Source organism: Fusarium redolens (genome assembly GCF_020744475.1).
Source record: "Fusarium redolens strain MPI-CAGE-AT-0023 chromosome Unknown BKA55scaffold_1, whole genome shotgun sequence".
Lineage (NCBI taxonomy): Eukaryota > Fungi > Ascomycota > Sordariomycetes > Hypocreales > Nectriaceae > Fusarium > Fusarium redolens.
Genome location: NW_025763664.1, coordinates 3902546 through 3915597, shown reverse-complemented (window position 1 = coordinate 3915597; position 13052 = coordinate 3902546). Strand labels below are relative to the sequence as shown.

Sequence of the window (13052 nt, the reverse complement as noted above, 5' to 3'; positions counted from 1 at the left end):
GCATCAGAGAGCCATTGACCTATCAGATTCTATTCCCGGGCTTACCGTAGCTGGGGAAGACAGGCGACGTCATGTGCCATGTCCCCACGCATTCACTTTTTAGGCCGTGATAAGCCGCGACCATAGCAAAGATTAGCTGCTGTCGGCGTGTGTAGCTTGGTGAGGAGAACAGCTTAGCTCGCGTGGCAACGGCAGTGCAGTATTTTTTGTCTGGGGCGAGGAGGAATTGCTACGCGAGATCTGGGTCTTGAGTCGTGATAACTGTTCCAAAATCGGAATTTCTGTTAGTCAGGATCGTTGTCGTTGGTTGTCGTGCCAGGAAGTTATCTTCTACTTCTTCTCCCCATCTTCTGCTTCTTCCCCTCTCCTTCTTTTCTTTCTCTTCATCTTCCATCTTCGATCGTCGTCGAACAAGAGTCTTTTGTTACTGTGTTTTGCCTTCGTGATACCCCTCCCTCCATTTCGACGACTCCCGATAACGAAGAACATTCACATCATATCACATCACATCACAATGTCTTCTATGATGTTCCTCAACAGGGCTGGTGCCCGAGGTATCCGCAGCGCTGCTCGAACTCAGCAGATGCGAACCGCTGCGACTCTGGCTACCTTCAAGACCCCCAAGGTCTTCAACGAGCCCAACCACCACTACGTCAAGGGTAGCGAGCAGCGCGAGGGTCTGACTGCTGCTATTGAGAAGCTCCAGAAGAACCTGCCCATTGAGGTTCCCGTTGTGGTTGGTGGCAAGCAGGTAAGTTTGAATAAGTTAAGGCCATCGTAAGAGCCATGTCTAACAAGACTTTCATAGATCAAGGCTTCCGCCCTCTCCAAGCAGCAGAACCCTGCCGACCATGCCACTACTGTTGCCTCTTACCACACTGCTACCACCGCTGATGTCTCAGCTGCCATCGACGCTGCTCTTGCTGCCAAGCCTGCCTGGGAGGCCCTCCCTTTCGCTGACCGAGCTGCCGTCTTCCTCAAGGCCGCCGACCTCATCTCCACCAAGTACCGCTACGATATCATGGCCGCTACTATGCTCGGCCAGGGCAAGAACGCTTGGCAGGCCGAGATCGACGCCGCTGCTGAGCTGGCTGATTTCCTCCGCTTCAACGTTCACTACGCTGAGCAGCTCTACAACATCCAGCCTGAGCACAACTCTCCCGGCGTCTGGAACCGTCTCGAGTACCGTGCCCTCGAGGGTTTCGTATACGCTGTCAGCCCCTTCAACTTCACTGCCATCGCCGGCAATCTGCCTGGTGCTCCTGCTCTTCTCGGAAACGTCGTTGTCTGGAAGCCCAGTGACTTTGCCATTGCCTCCAACTGGCTCGTCTATCAGATCTTGATTGAGGCTGGTCTCCCCAAGGATGTCATCCAGTTCGTTCCTGGTAACCCCGTTGATATCACCAAGGTCGTTCTAGAGCACAAGGAGTTTGCTGCTCTCCACTACACTGGTAGCACCGCTGTCTTCCGTCAGCTGTATGGCACCATTGGTCAGGGTATCGCTGAGGGCCGATACCGAGGCTATCCCCGTGTCGTAGGTGAGACTGGCGGCAAGAACTTCCACCTGATCGACCCTACAGCTGAGATCGACAACGCTGTCAAGCAGACTGTCCGTGGTGCCTTTGAGTTCCAGGGCCAGAAGTGCAGTGCCACCTCTCGACTCTATGTCCCCAAGTCCATGTGGCCCGAGTTCAAGGAGAAGCTTGTTGCTGAGGTTGAGGCCATCAAGATTGGCAACCCCACTGAACACTCCAACTTCATGGGCCCTGTCATTCACGAGGCTTCATTCAAGAAGCTCTCCGGTGCCATTGACGAGGCCAAGTCCGACAAGGACCTCGAGCTCGTTGTCGGTGGAAAGTACGACTCTTCTAAGGGCTACTTCATCCACCCTACCATCTACGCCACTACCAAGCCCAACCACAAGTTCTTCTCTACTGAGTTCTTTGGCCCTATCCTTACCACTTACATCTATGACGATGCTGCCCCCAACGCCATGGCTGATGTCTGCAAGCTCATTGAGACCACCTCCGACTATGGCCTGACTGGTGCCGTCTTCGCTGCTGACCGTGAGGCTTCCCGCTTCGCCGAGGAGCACCTTCGTAACGCTGCCGGTAACTTCTATGTCAACTGCAAGAGCACTGGCGCTGTTGTCGGCCAGCAGCCCTTTGGTGGTTCTCGTGCTTCCGGTACCAACGACAAGGCCGGTAGCCAGAACCTCCTGACCCGCTTCGTCAATGTTCGGGCCATCAAGGAGGAGTTCACTCCTACCACCAAGGTCACCTACCCTAGCAACGAGGTCTAAGTGCCGACTACCGGCATACCGTCTATATACAAAAGCTGGAGTGGAGTTCGGACGATGATACGACATGGATGACTTATGAAGGTGAACTTCTATAGGGCTGTTACCCATGACAGAAGGAAAAAAGTACACATCTAACAGCACGACTAGCCGTCTCAGACCGTTTAGAGTTGGCTGTCGATCAAGTATATCTTGTCGAAGAGTTTGAGAAGCAAAGCCAAGGATCTTGAATCGCTGCAGCGTGGTCAAGCCTTGTTCGTGGGTCCGTGGCTTGCCAGGGGTATGTTCTTGGCTAAGAGCCGCCCCGGGGTCTCTCCCCACGTTGGTTCACCCAGGAAGGTGATGGGTGGAATTCATCCGTAGTAAGATTGGGGAAAATGATGGGGTGTGCCGTATGATAGAAAAAGCCGTCGACGTCTAAAGTACGCGCACGTGCTCAATTCAGTCCAAGGACGAATAATAGAGCCGAATTCTCTAGTTGCGACCTTTCTTGTTCCACAGGTGAATCGAATGTCGAAAAGAACCCTTGTCTTGTCCCAATTGATCCCGGAGTGTTTTGAGTCTGTGAGCTCCCAGGGTCAAGATAGGACACGTGCCCCTCTGTACTGGTTGTATATCTTTGCCTATTTGAAAACCGAAGGATGCATGCATGATGCTTCTTGAATTTGTTCGCTGCTCGGCGCTTTCTCAATGGCTTGTGGAGCCGAATGGAAAGTACTTATGTATGTAGAATGGTGGAGATGGAGACGAAAGATTGGAGAGTTTGGAGATCTCAAGCTCCATCTTTCGTCGTAGGCTCACGCTCTGGTCCTAACTTTCTGAGTATCCGGGCTCAAGCTCAAAGGAAATCGGTCTGTGCGAATTCCTATCCTATTTCCTATTACTTGTTTCCCTTCATTTGGTAGTGAAAGATGAGGGGCGTTCGTGAATGGACAATTGAGCTCACTCACCTAAAAATCTTGACTTATACCCATCACAAGCATCATGATACTTCGACCTTCATTTCATGTCACAAAGGTGCCAATGCCGCACGCTACCAACCCTCGTGCCCTCCATTAAAGATCCCAAGTAACTTTACCCTTTCTCCATCGAGAATGGACGCCAATCTAAGCCTCGTTCCTCTTCTTCTGAGACTGGACCCCTGCCCACCAAAAAGTCTACCCCGACCACGTTGATCAATCCCCCACGCTGATTCGCTCAACACCAAATAGAGCACGCGACCATTTCCTCGATGATGCTTGGTCCATGAAATCGCATCCCTTCAACCTGGTTGCTCTAGGATAAAGTTGGACAAAGCCTGAGATATAGTCTGCTGCTCATTGCGCTGGATTGGAGGGAAGAAGCGGGTTCGAACGTGAAACTCGCTGGGTAGGCGGCGTTATGCTGTGCTGAGTTGCGTGTTCGTGTCTGCATGTGCATATTCCCTTTGGTTCATCGATTGTCGTTGGAGCATGTCTGGTACTGTATCCGTAGGTTGATCTCGGTGACTAATTTAATGTCTTTTGCCCCCATGCCGTATCTTTATCTTGACTCTCAAGCGAGACTGGAACTTGACTGTCTTTGGGGACGCCCATATACCCTTTTTCTTAACCATTTCAAGATAGCCACAGCAGTTGTATCTCCCCCTTTCCTTTCCTCATCCATCTGTTCGGTGCTCTCTTGATTTGAACCCTGACCATCGTGTTGTGTTGGGCATCATTCGCAAAGAGCACCTAAGTATTATCACTGCCTTTTGAGAAAGAGTTCAGACTCCACGATCCCAGGATGCCTCGACCAGGCCTTCCTCTCACACCGGGCTCTTCATCCGATATCAAAGGCAAGGACGGAACTCAACAGCTTTCCTCATTTCAGCTCTCTTTTGAATTGCCGCCTCCAGCAATCCATGATGCTTCTCGCATATCGCCGACCATGTCATCTCAGGTCTCACCAACAGATACAAAACCGCACCGACTCACCACAACGTCCCCAGGAGCAACATACCCAATGCAGCCTGCCGAGACAGTGAAGGCACGCCGCCGTTCTTCTGCTGCGAAAGACCAAAAGGATAATTCGTTTGCCCTGCCGCCTCCACCAACGCGATCACGCAAAATCATTCAGATGAAGCCTCGACAGGATGGGAATGGTGACAACGGTGGCAGCAAAGATAAAGCGAAGACGACCAGCAAGAGCTCTGCATCAGTAAAATCGGCCACAGCAAACAATTCTAAGACAACAACGTCAGGATCGGGAGAGGTGGCCGCAGACGACAAGACGAAGAAGAAGCAACCAAGTGCTACAAGCGCAGCAGGTCGAAAAATTGCCAGGAAGACCGCACACAGTTTGATCGAGCGTCGAAGACGGAGTAAGATGAACGAAGAGTTCGCCGTGCTCAAAGGAATGATACCGGCTTGTACAGGAGATATGCATAAGTTGTCGATCCTCCAGGTATGTGTCTGAATCTTGCCATTGAAAATCGGATATAGCTGACTAAAGGCTCTGTAATGCAGGCCTCGATCGAATATATTCGATACCTGGAGGATTGCGTCTCCAAGCTGAAAGCACAACAGGAGGAAGATAATGGTCAGACCGAGTCCGGCCGTCAAACACCCACGGGCCGTGACCGTTTGCCGTCTATCCGTGAATTTCACCCGACTTTTCAAGAAGATCCAGTTGGCGATGAGGATGTCGAGATGGAAGACTCCGATGTTACGTCGCCTGCCATGACTGCAATGTCAGATCGTAACCCCCGTCACCCATCCGTATCTCCTGCTCTCCCACCTCAAGATTCTCGCAACAGAGCGCAATCATATTCGTCTGTTTCAACCGACCATCGACGTTATAGTTACAGCGTTTCTGCTGGAACATCTCCAGCATTTGGCCCACAGATACATGGGGCACCACATTATGCTCGCAGTGATGCCTCAGCACCTGGATCAGCGTTGACAAGCCCGGCTCTCAATCCCCAGAGCGAACTTGATCAAGAGGCCATGGCCGCCTTGCTGATGCTGAACAATGATCGTCGTGACTCCAAAGGCCGAGGGCTTTCAGTGCGCGATCTTCTTAGCACATGAGGGTCATGGTACACAGCCAACTAATGGGGATGCTATTTAAGCTCAAGGATGGGACTGTATCTGCCACAAAAACCTGACCTTGCCTTGCCATCGACACAAAGCATCTCGAAGGGCTTCAAGAGAGTTAATACTTCCTTAAAAGGTTGAACTAGGCAGACCATATTTGCTCCAACTGCCTTTTTTATAGGAACCATAGATATGGTCGAAAGTAGAAGGAAAACAAAGAGGTGTACCTCATATCGGGTTTATTTTGGACGTCGGATGATGAGAAAGCGGAATTCTAGATCAAGGGGGAAAACCTGGGCTGGTTCACTATTTGCACGGAGTTGGAAAGAAGGATGTGGGGGTCCATTTTTATGTTCAGGCCTTCTTTACGGACCGTCTTGAACCACTCGCATTTTTCCAAGAATCACTTCTCTATAAGGGAAACTCTGCAACAAAGAAGTATTCTGATAATTGATACACTCCATGTCACTCAAGGATGTGGATAATATGAATCATGTAATTATCTCTATGAAATGTGTATCCTGATGTTGATATTAGTCCGTCTCCTACTAAACTAAAGTTTAAGTCTTTGGCTTCCAGCCATATCGTCCCGAGCATCTTTAACTAGAAAGCTTCATGACGTTAGCAATTTGAGAAGAGTGATCAGGCGGGCGAGACTTACTTGTACCATAAAATTGTCGGTCCAATCGTCATGAAATGCCACAAGCTGTGAGCATCGATGCAGCCCAGCCAAGGTGGGAAATCAAACAGTTCCATGCTCATGGCAAATATAATCCAAGCAACCACGAAACCGGGCCAAACAGCCCACATGCGTCTTGACTCCCTATATCTCTTGAAACTGAACCATGTCCAGAGGACATTCTGCACGATGCCTGCTGCCACGTTTGCAGCCATATTGTATGTATAATCCCAACGGATAAACTTAAGGTACGAGACATGACCAAGAAAGAGAGAGGCGCAGATGAGCGACCAAACTCGTAGGGTGGTTCTCCGTCGAGGGGTGCGTTTATCCAGTCTGAAAACCCTTACCACCGTGTAGTACAGACCGTAAAGGACATTGGCGCCAGCAGCGAAGTAATCAAGCTCCTCGGTGAACCGGAAATCGCGAGTATGAAAGATAGAACTGAAAACCCAAGAGGAAATACCGATATAAGCCAGCCAATCGTAGAATATTCGCAGGGAGTAGGACTTCGGTATCCTAGATTGGACCTTCTTTAAGCCATCCCAATGCGCCCAGAGATTGCCGAGAGAAAAGAGGACACTAAAAGGCTCCTGCATGCCGAGAAAGCGATAGAAGGGCCATTTTCCGTAGAATTGTTCGACTGAGAGGCCCGTGGCCATGCGCTGACCCGTTACAATATGCTGGCAGGCATAATCGCATTCGCTGGCGCAAGTCCAGAATAGGAGACGATGTAGAACAGCTGTTGTCGGGAGTATACATTAGCTGTGTCTTTAGGCGCGGATCGGGTGGATATACGGATTGGAGTCTGAGGTTTATCAGGGGAGCAGTTTTCAGCATTGCAGACCTGTGGCCATGGTTAATCTTTGTGGTGGTTTTTGTGCTGCCATGGCTCACCTTAAGACAGTCCTTAAATTCTGGCAACTTGTCGCCAGTTGAGGCATTGACAACTACCGTGAAAGCGAGAACGAGGACGGTCAAGGATATAATCCGCGCCCATGGCCGCCCCCTTTGAGTTGCCATTGCGAGCGCATCGACCTTTTAATGGCGAGAGAATGAGGTTGAAAATAATTTGAACCTGCACGAGAGAGGGGAGAGACTGTATGTACCTTGTGCTGGTTTGACGATGTGGCTCACTTGCACCTCGACGTAACGTCGATGTTTCAGACGCTTGATTGGCTAGAGATCTCCAATTATGACCGCTTTGATGGGTCTAGCTTTTTGTGGAGAAGAACCTCTTTGTTTGTTGGTGGAGCTGGGCTACTGGGGTAGCTAGACTATGGGATCCAAATTGTAGTGTTCGACAAAGTAAATGTCTCTGAAAGCTCTTTAAAACATCAAAATAGTTGTTCTGGCTGGGTTACATGCCTGTCACATTTTGCTCAAATCTAACATACTTGAACTGGATCTGGTTTTCTTTCAAGTGAGGCATCTTGCTAAAAATCTGTGAGCTAACTGTACACCATACAGATGGAGCACCGTTATTCGTTGAACAACGTTGAACATGGCGACTTGAATATGAATTCATTTATCAACCTAGATGTACTCTAAGCTTTGCCCGTTTCAACGCTGAAGCCCATATATCATTTGCCAGGTTTCAGAACATTGGGCGTCAGTCAAATGTCTTCTTTTGAAGCAGTCATCCTGCATGAAATTGCAACCCTACACTCGGCCGCTAGGCTAAGGCGAGATTGGTTGCTAGGCAACCGGAAGCTCCCTGATTGGACCATATTTTCTCGTCAAACAACACGCCTTGCTTTCCATATCTCTGTTCCCTGACCCAGACGCGATAGTCTCAAGTTTTGGAAATCGTCTTGCAATCCAAGCAATGGCAATAATAATCGATTCGTAGCAAATACTTTATCTTGCCGCCAAATCACCCATCACCAATTCCTCACCGCTTCGACCATTACACGCCCGAACGCGCTTTGCCTTGAAAACATTATCGATATGGCGACAGCTTCGCCCACGCCCATAGGCAATGGTCTTGCCCGACGAACATCCCAGCGGCAAGCTTTGAGGAGATTACCATCACGACCCATCATGAACCACAGTGACAGCTTCCATGGTTCAACAAATGCTGCTCTCCCTAAGGGCTACCATCCCAAACCTCAGCAATTCCACGACGACAGCTCCGAGGATGAGATCCCAGTACCTATGAAGCTGAGCGCTCTCACCAAGGCGCTTCTTAATGACGGCGCCCCGGCATCAACAGAGCAAGCTCCTTCACCTCCCCGGACGCGACGACGCACCAGTGCTCTGAACGCGTCCACATCATCAGCGACTGAGACACGTCGGCACAGAAGATCCGGAAGCGTCCAGGCCCACGATACAAGGTCTTCAAGACAAACTAGCCCGACACCAGCTACAAGCAGAGAAATAAGTCCCGTACGCAAGAGGGTTGTAAGATTAAGCAACACACCTCAAAGCCTCAGCCAGATGAAGCCAACAAAGCGACGCTCAACCTCAGTCTCCCGATCAAATCAACGATCTCGACCTCACAGCCGCCCTGGTAGCCGCGATATGTCTTCCGACGAGAGACAAGATTCCAAGCAAGACTCCAAGGACTCCAAGCATGATTCTCAATTGGACGTGAATACCCCTGCACAAGGTGGACGCGTCGTCCGAATCAATGCTGGCTCTCCTAGCAACAGGAGCCGAGTTGGCTCCACTGGCCCTTCTTCAGGGAGGTCAATGGAACGATCTATGCTAGATAGATCTGGTATTGAGGACAACGACCAACCTGAAGAGCCAGCCACAGTCGCGCGAAATCCTCCCCCCTTCCACCATGGCAGTGTCTCTCGATACCCTTCAACAAGCACAAGGACACGACCTGAGGACAACGTCAACCTACAGAGTTCAATGCGCGTGAAGCGTGTTAGTAAGGTTGCGGGTAGCTTTTTGAGTGGGCCAGCCCGACGCGGTCGCCGAAGGCAGAGCGAAGAGGAAGGGGAGGCCAACGCGGATGGAGAATTGATATTGTCTAGTCAGGAAGCTGAGAGTCAACCTGGGGAGGATCAACACGCCGCTTCATATTATGGGGACGGTATTCGGGATTTCAACTCAGGAAGCCCAGTGAGCGGACAAGCCGCTGCAAGGGCAGTTCATCGCCGTAATGCTTCCAACATGGACCTGCGCCTAGGCTCTGCAAGACCATCTAGGGAAACATCACCTCGTGAGCCTACACCAGAGGTTCAGGTTCCCGAACCCGAGCCAAAGCCTGAACAGGAGGAGGAGATTCACTACAGACTCCCTGCAGCTCGCCCAGAACTCCCCTCCGGTCGAGATCAAGAGAATGATGTCCAAGCAAGCCTCAAGAGGACAAAACCGTCCATGGAAGTTCTTCTGGACAAGATACCAAAAAGACCGATGAGCGCTGACCCTGCTCCCCTAAGAACTGTCTCACCCGAACGAAAGCCGCTTGCTTCAATGGCTAGAAATACTCCCCTTCGCCAGGCTCCACCACCTCCAAAGATGTCTGTCCTCGAGGCTGCCACTGCTACTGCGGGTGCTGCTACGACTACACAGGCAAAGCAAAGGAGGAATATTCTGCGAGTGAATGGCGTAGCCTATACTCGACTTGACTGTCTTGGCCGAGGTGGCAGTGGAAAGGTGTACCGCGTTGCTGCTGAGAATGGCAAGATGTTTGCTCTGAAGCGGGTCTCTCTCGAGAATGCAGATGATTCGACTATCAAGGGCTATCTTGGTGAGATTGATCTTCTGAAGAAGCTCGGAGAGGTGGAGCGAGTTATCAAGCTATTTGATTGTGAGATGAACACAGAGAAGCAAGTTCTCACTTTGGTAAGTTCACATCAACCAGCAGCGCGGATGATTTACTGACTTGGCACAGCTTATGGAGATTGGAGAACTCGACTTCAACACTTTTTTGAGAAAACGGTATAACCCCGAGGCTGCCAAGTTCGATCCAGTCTTTGTACGATTTTACTGGAAGGAGATGCTCGAGTGTTTACAAGCAGTTCACCAGTGTGATATTGTCCACTCCGATCTCAAGCCGGCCAATTTTGTGCTTGTGAAGGGGCAGCTCAAGCTCATTGACTTCGGCATTGCGAACGCTATCCAAACCGACGAGACTGTCAACGTCCACCGTGAGACTCAGGTCGGAACACCCAACTACATGTCACCCGAATCTCTCATGGACTCAAATAACCCCCGAGGAGGCCGCATTCCAGGCCGGCCTAAGCTTATGAAATTGGGCAAGCCCAGCGACATATGGTCTCTGGGTTGCATTTTGTATCAGATGGTCTATGGCCTGCCTCCATTTGGCCACATCGCCAACCAGATGTCAAGGTGTCAAGCCATCATTAACTGGGATCACGACATCGAGTTTCCTTCACGTGGCATGGGAGGCATGTCTGTTCCTCCTTCACTCATTCGCACTATGAGACGCTGTCTCAACCGCGATCACCATATGCGACCAACCTGCGAAGAGCTATTGCACGAGTCAGACCCCTTCTTATACCCCGCGGAGCTGACCGACAAGGCTCTTCCTATTGACGAGGAGCTGCTTGCTAGAATCATCCAGAGCGTGGTGACGAGATGCCGTGAGCGCATGCCAACAGAGAACGAAAGCCTGAGCGTCTGGCCACAGGCTTATTGGGCTAGTGTTAAGAAAGCGATGGCCGGGAGAATGTGACAGGAGAATTATCATGCATAATGTTGGAGTTGTCGAGGCGCAATTGCTCGCTGGACCAATGAGTTTTATGACCAATTTGAACGGATTAGAAAGAAAGCATTCATAGCTGGGTGTTGAGGAGTATCATTCTTGTCATTCGCTGCATACCTGCATACCTACTTTTGTACTTTCAGACATAAGGGAATTTTTTTATAATATGGCAAGGCTTTCGGTAGTCAAGGGCGTCTATGGCTTTTAGCTGCGCGTTTCAGCGGGTTAACTGAATAAAAGCATTTTCAGCGATGGACATCAACAAACTTGAAACGCTCCATTGACTTTGCAAAATTTGCTGTGTTATTGTACAGCCAGCTTGATGCTGGTAAATGGTACATCGTTTCGAGGCATTTCCTATTTGTACATGGGCATCAACAGTTTTGTTGAAACATCCTCGAAACATCTTCCTCTCAACCCTGTGGTGTCTCATAAATCATTCGATATCCTCCAAGTTGTTGATGTTCAGCTCCGAAATCCGTAGGATGGTATATCGGTGCTTGCTTTTTGCCTGTCTCTTTCTCCTTTGCCTCCTCTTCTTCTTGATTTTGATCCGTAGCGGTTCAGATTCTGTTCCAACAACAGTAGCCCTGCACTCAAAAACCCGCTCATCGATATGGGGAGCGCCCTTCATGGTGTAATCTCTGCTACCAAGAACACTCGCACGGTTGAGTCGTAGTACATCTCCAGGTTGAACACCGGGCATACGGAAAGGTAGACGAACTTGATCGCCCTCGCGCACAAGGTAGGGAAATCCGTGAACATGAACGGTGATGTAGTGGTCTGGCTGAGCGGCAAGGAACGGCAGAAGGTTCTTGACTGAGTCTTCCATGGGCTTTTGAGGCGGTGTAGGATGGCTGACTTTGAAAGCGAGGGGTCGAGGTTCATTCGCCGTGGGATTGGTGGCATTCTTTGGGTGATGCTCAGGGAATGGCTCGATGATGGGAGCTGTGGAGGTGAAGGCGCGGGCTCGGATTGGCAAAAGAGACGAGGGTACCGAGAGTCGAGCGCCGGGAGCTCGAAGCTCCAGCATGGAGCGGAAAAGTGCCCTGCTCATTATGGACCGCAGTGCCTTTCGGGCTTGGGCACTATCGCTGGTCAATTGAGGGGAATGGGCTGTCGGCCTTGAAGTCGTTGTAGTGCATCTCGAAAAAGTTCAGGCGTTGGCTCATGGGTGCGTTCGGAAAAGCGTACTACCGAGCGCCGGCAGAATGGTCTCAGTGCCAGCGCCGCCTCCCGATAAACCGCCACTTTTTTTTTATCGCCAGGGAAATTTCAGCATCAACTCCCGCTAGCCATAATAAAGTCCCTGCCTGGGCGATACAGACAACATGGTATGCATTGAAGAGCGAACGTTTGCCAGAATGAATAACTAATTCCCTTAAAGCCTCAGAACGAGTATATGGAAAGATGGCGAAAGCTGCACGGTCGCCGTCTTGATCATGAGGAACGAGTTCGCAAGCGTACCGCCCGTGAGGGCCACAAGGCCTCTCAGGATGCTCAGAATCTGCGTGGTCTCCGAGCCAAGCTGTACCAGCAGAAACGACACAAGGAGAAGATTCAGATGAAGAAGGCCATCAAGGCGCATGAGGAGCGCAACGTCAAGACCGCGGACGAGAAGGAGCCCACAACACCCATGCCCTCTTATCTGCTGGACCGCACAAATCCCTCGACTGCCAAGGCTCTCAGCAGCGCCATCAAGAACAAGCGAGCCGAGAAGGCGGCCAAGTTTGCCGTTCCCCTGCCCAAGGTTCGAGGTATCAGCGAGGAGGAGATGTTCAAGGTTGTCAAGACCGGCAAGAAAATCCAAAAGAAGGCCTGGAAGCGCATGGTCACCAAGCCTACCTTTGTTGGACCCGACTTCACTCGACGCAACCCCAAGCACGAGCGTTTCATTCGACCTATGGGTCTCCGCTACAAGAAGGCCAATGTCACACACCCCGAGCTTGGCGTCACTGTCCAGCTCCCCATCATCAGCGTCAAGAAGAACCCCCAGAACCCTCTTTACACTCAGTTGGGTGTTCTGACCAAGGGTACCGTTATCGAGGTCAACGTCAGCGAACTTGGTCTCGTTACCGCCGGTGGAAAGGTCGTCTGGGGTCGCTATGCGCAGGTTACCAACAACCCGGAGAACGAGGGCTGCATCAACAGTGTCTTGCTGGTGTAATGTGCTCAACGGCGTCGACGCACAACGTTGAGAGGGTTCGTTTGTCTAAGTTCGAATGCATGTATTGGCGCCAGGGCGTTTATTGGATTACCACACGAAAAAAATGGCCATGATGGTAGATGGTTGGTAAACGGGTTGATTGTCGACTGAAGATTCCCAGTTGTGAT

The 13052-nt window shown here is 50.8% G+C and overlaps 6 protein-coding genes across 6 annotated transcripts; 4 read left to right on the top strand and 2 right to left on the bottom strand.

Moving 5' to 3' along the window:
* The first annotated feature begins 320 nt into the window (after positions 1 to 320).
* BKA55DRAFT_38499 (Aldehyde/histidinol dehydrogenase) lies at positions 321 to 2756 on the top strand. The gene is made up of 2 exons (XM_046185980.1): positions 321 to 751; positions 809 to 2756. The coding sequence occupies exons 1-2, from the start codon at positions 515 to 517 to the stop codon at positions 2300 to 2302; spliced, it is 1731 nt and encodes a 576-aa protein (XP_046057013.1). The 5' UTR covers positions 321 to 514; the 3' UTR covers positions 2303 to 2756.
* Positions 2757 to 4063: 1307 nt separating this feature from the next.
* On the top strand, positions 4064 to 5349 carry BKA55DRAFT_495355 (uncharacterized protein; the record flags this gene model as incomplete). The annotated part of the gene is made up of 2 exons (XM_046186277.1): positions 4064 to 4723; positions 4786 to 5349. The coding sequence occupies 2 exons, from the start codon at positions 4064 to 4066 to the stop codon at positions 5347 to 5349; spliced, it is 1224 nt and encodes a 407-aa protein (XP_046057012.1).
* A 566-nt stretch (positions 5350 to 5915) lies between these two features.
* Positions 5916 to 7057, bottom strand: BKA55DRAFT_497715 (Per1-like-domain-containing protein; the record flags this gene model as incomplete). The annotated part of the gene is made up of 4 exons (XM_046186487.1): positions 5916 to 5952; positions 6017 to 6776; positions 6833 to 6881; positions 6932 to 7057. The coding sequence occupies 4 exons, from the start codon at positions 7055 to 7057 to the stop codon at positions 5916 to 5918; spliced, it is 972 nt and encodes a 323-aa protein (XP_046057011.1).
* Positions 7058 to 7984: 927 nt separating this feature from the next.
* Positions 7985 to 10688, top strand: BKA55DRAFT_532847 (kinase-like domain-containing protein; the record flags this gene model as incomplete). The annotated part of the gene is made up of 2 exons (XM_046189392.1): positions 7985 to 9835; positions 9885 to 10688. The coding sequence occupies 2 exons, from the start codon at positions 7985 to 7987 to the stop codon at positions 10686 to 10688; spliced, it is 2655 nt and encodes an 884-aa protein (XP_046057010.1).
* Positions 10689 to 10921: 233 nt separating this feature from the next.
* BKA55DRAFT_38418 (ribosomal protein L21-like protein) lies at positions 10922 to 11965 on the bottom strand. Its single transcript, XM_046185974.1, has one exon. The coding sequence runs from the start codon at positions 11773 to 11775 to the stop codon at positions 11155 to 11157; it is 621 nt and encodes a 206-aa protein (XP_046057009.1). The 5' UTR covers positions 11776 to 11965; the 3' UTR covers positions 10922 to 11154.
* Positions 11966 to 12049: 84 nt separating this feature from the next.
* BKA55DRAFT_588720 (ribosomal protein S8e/ribosomal biogenesis NSA2) lies at positions 12050 to 12885 on the top strand (the record flags this gene model as incomplete). Its single annotated transcript, XM_046194835.1, has 2 exons — positions 12050 to 12052; positions 12106 to 12885. The coding sequence occupies 2 exons, from the start codon at positions 12050 to 12052 to the stop codon at positions 12883 to 12885; spliced, it is 783 nt and encodes a 260-aa protein (XP_046057008.1).
* Between the last annotated feature and the right edge of the window lie 167 nt (positions 12886 to 13052).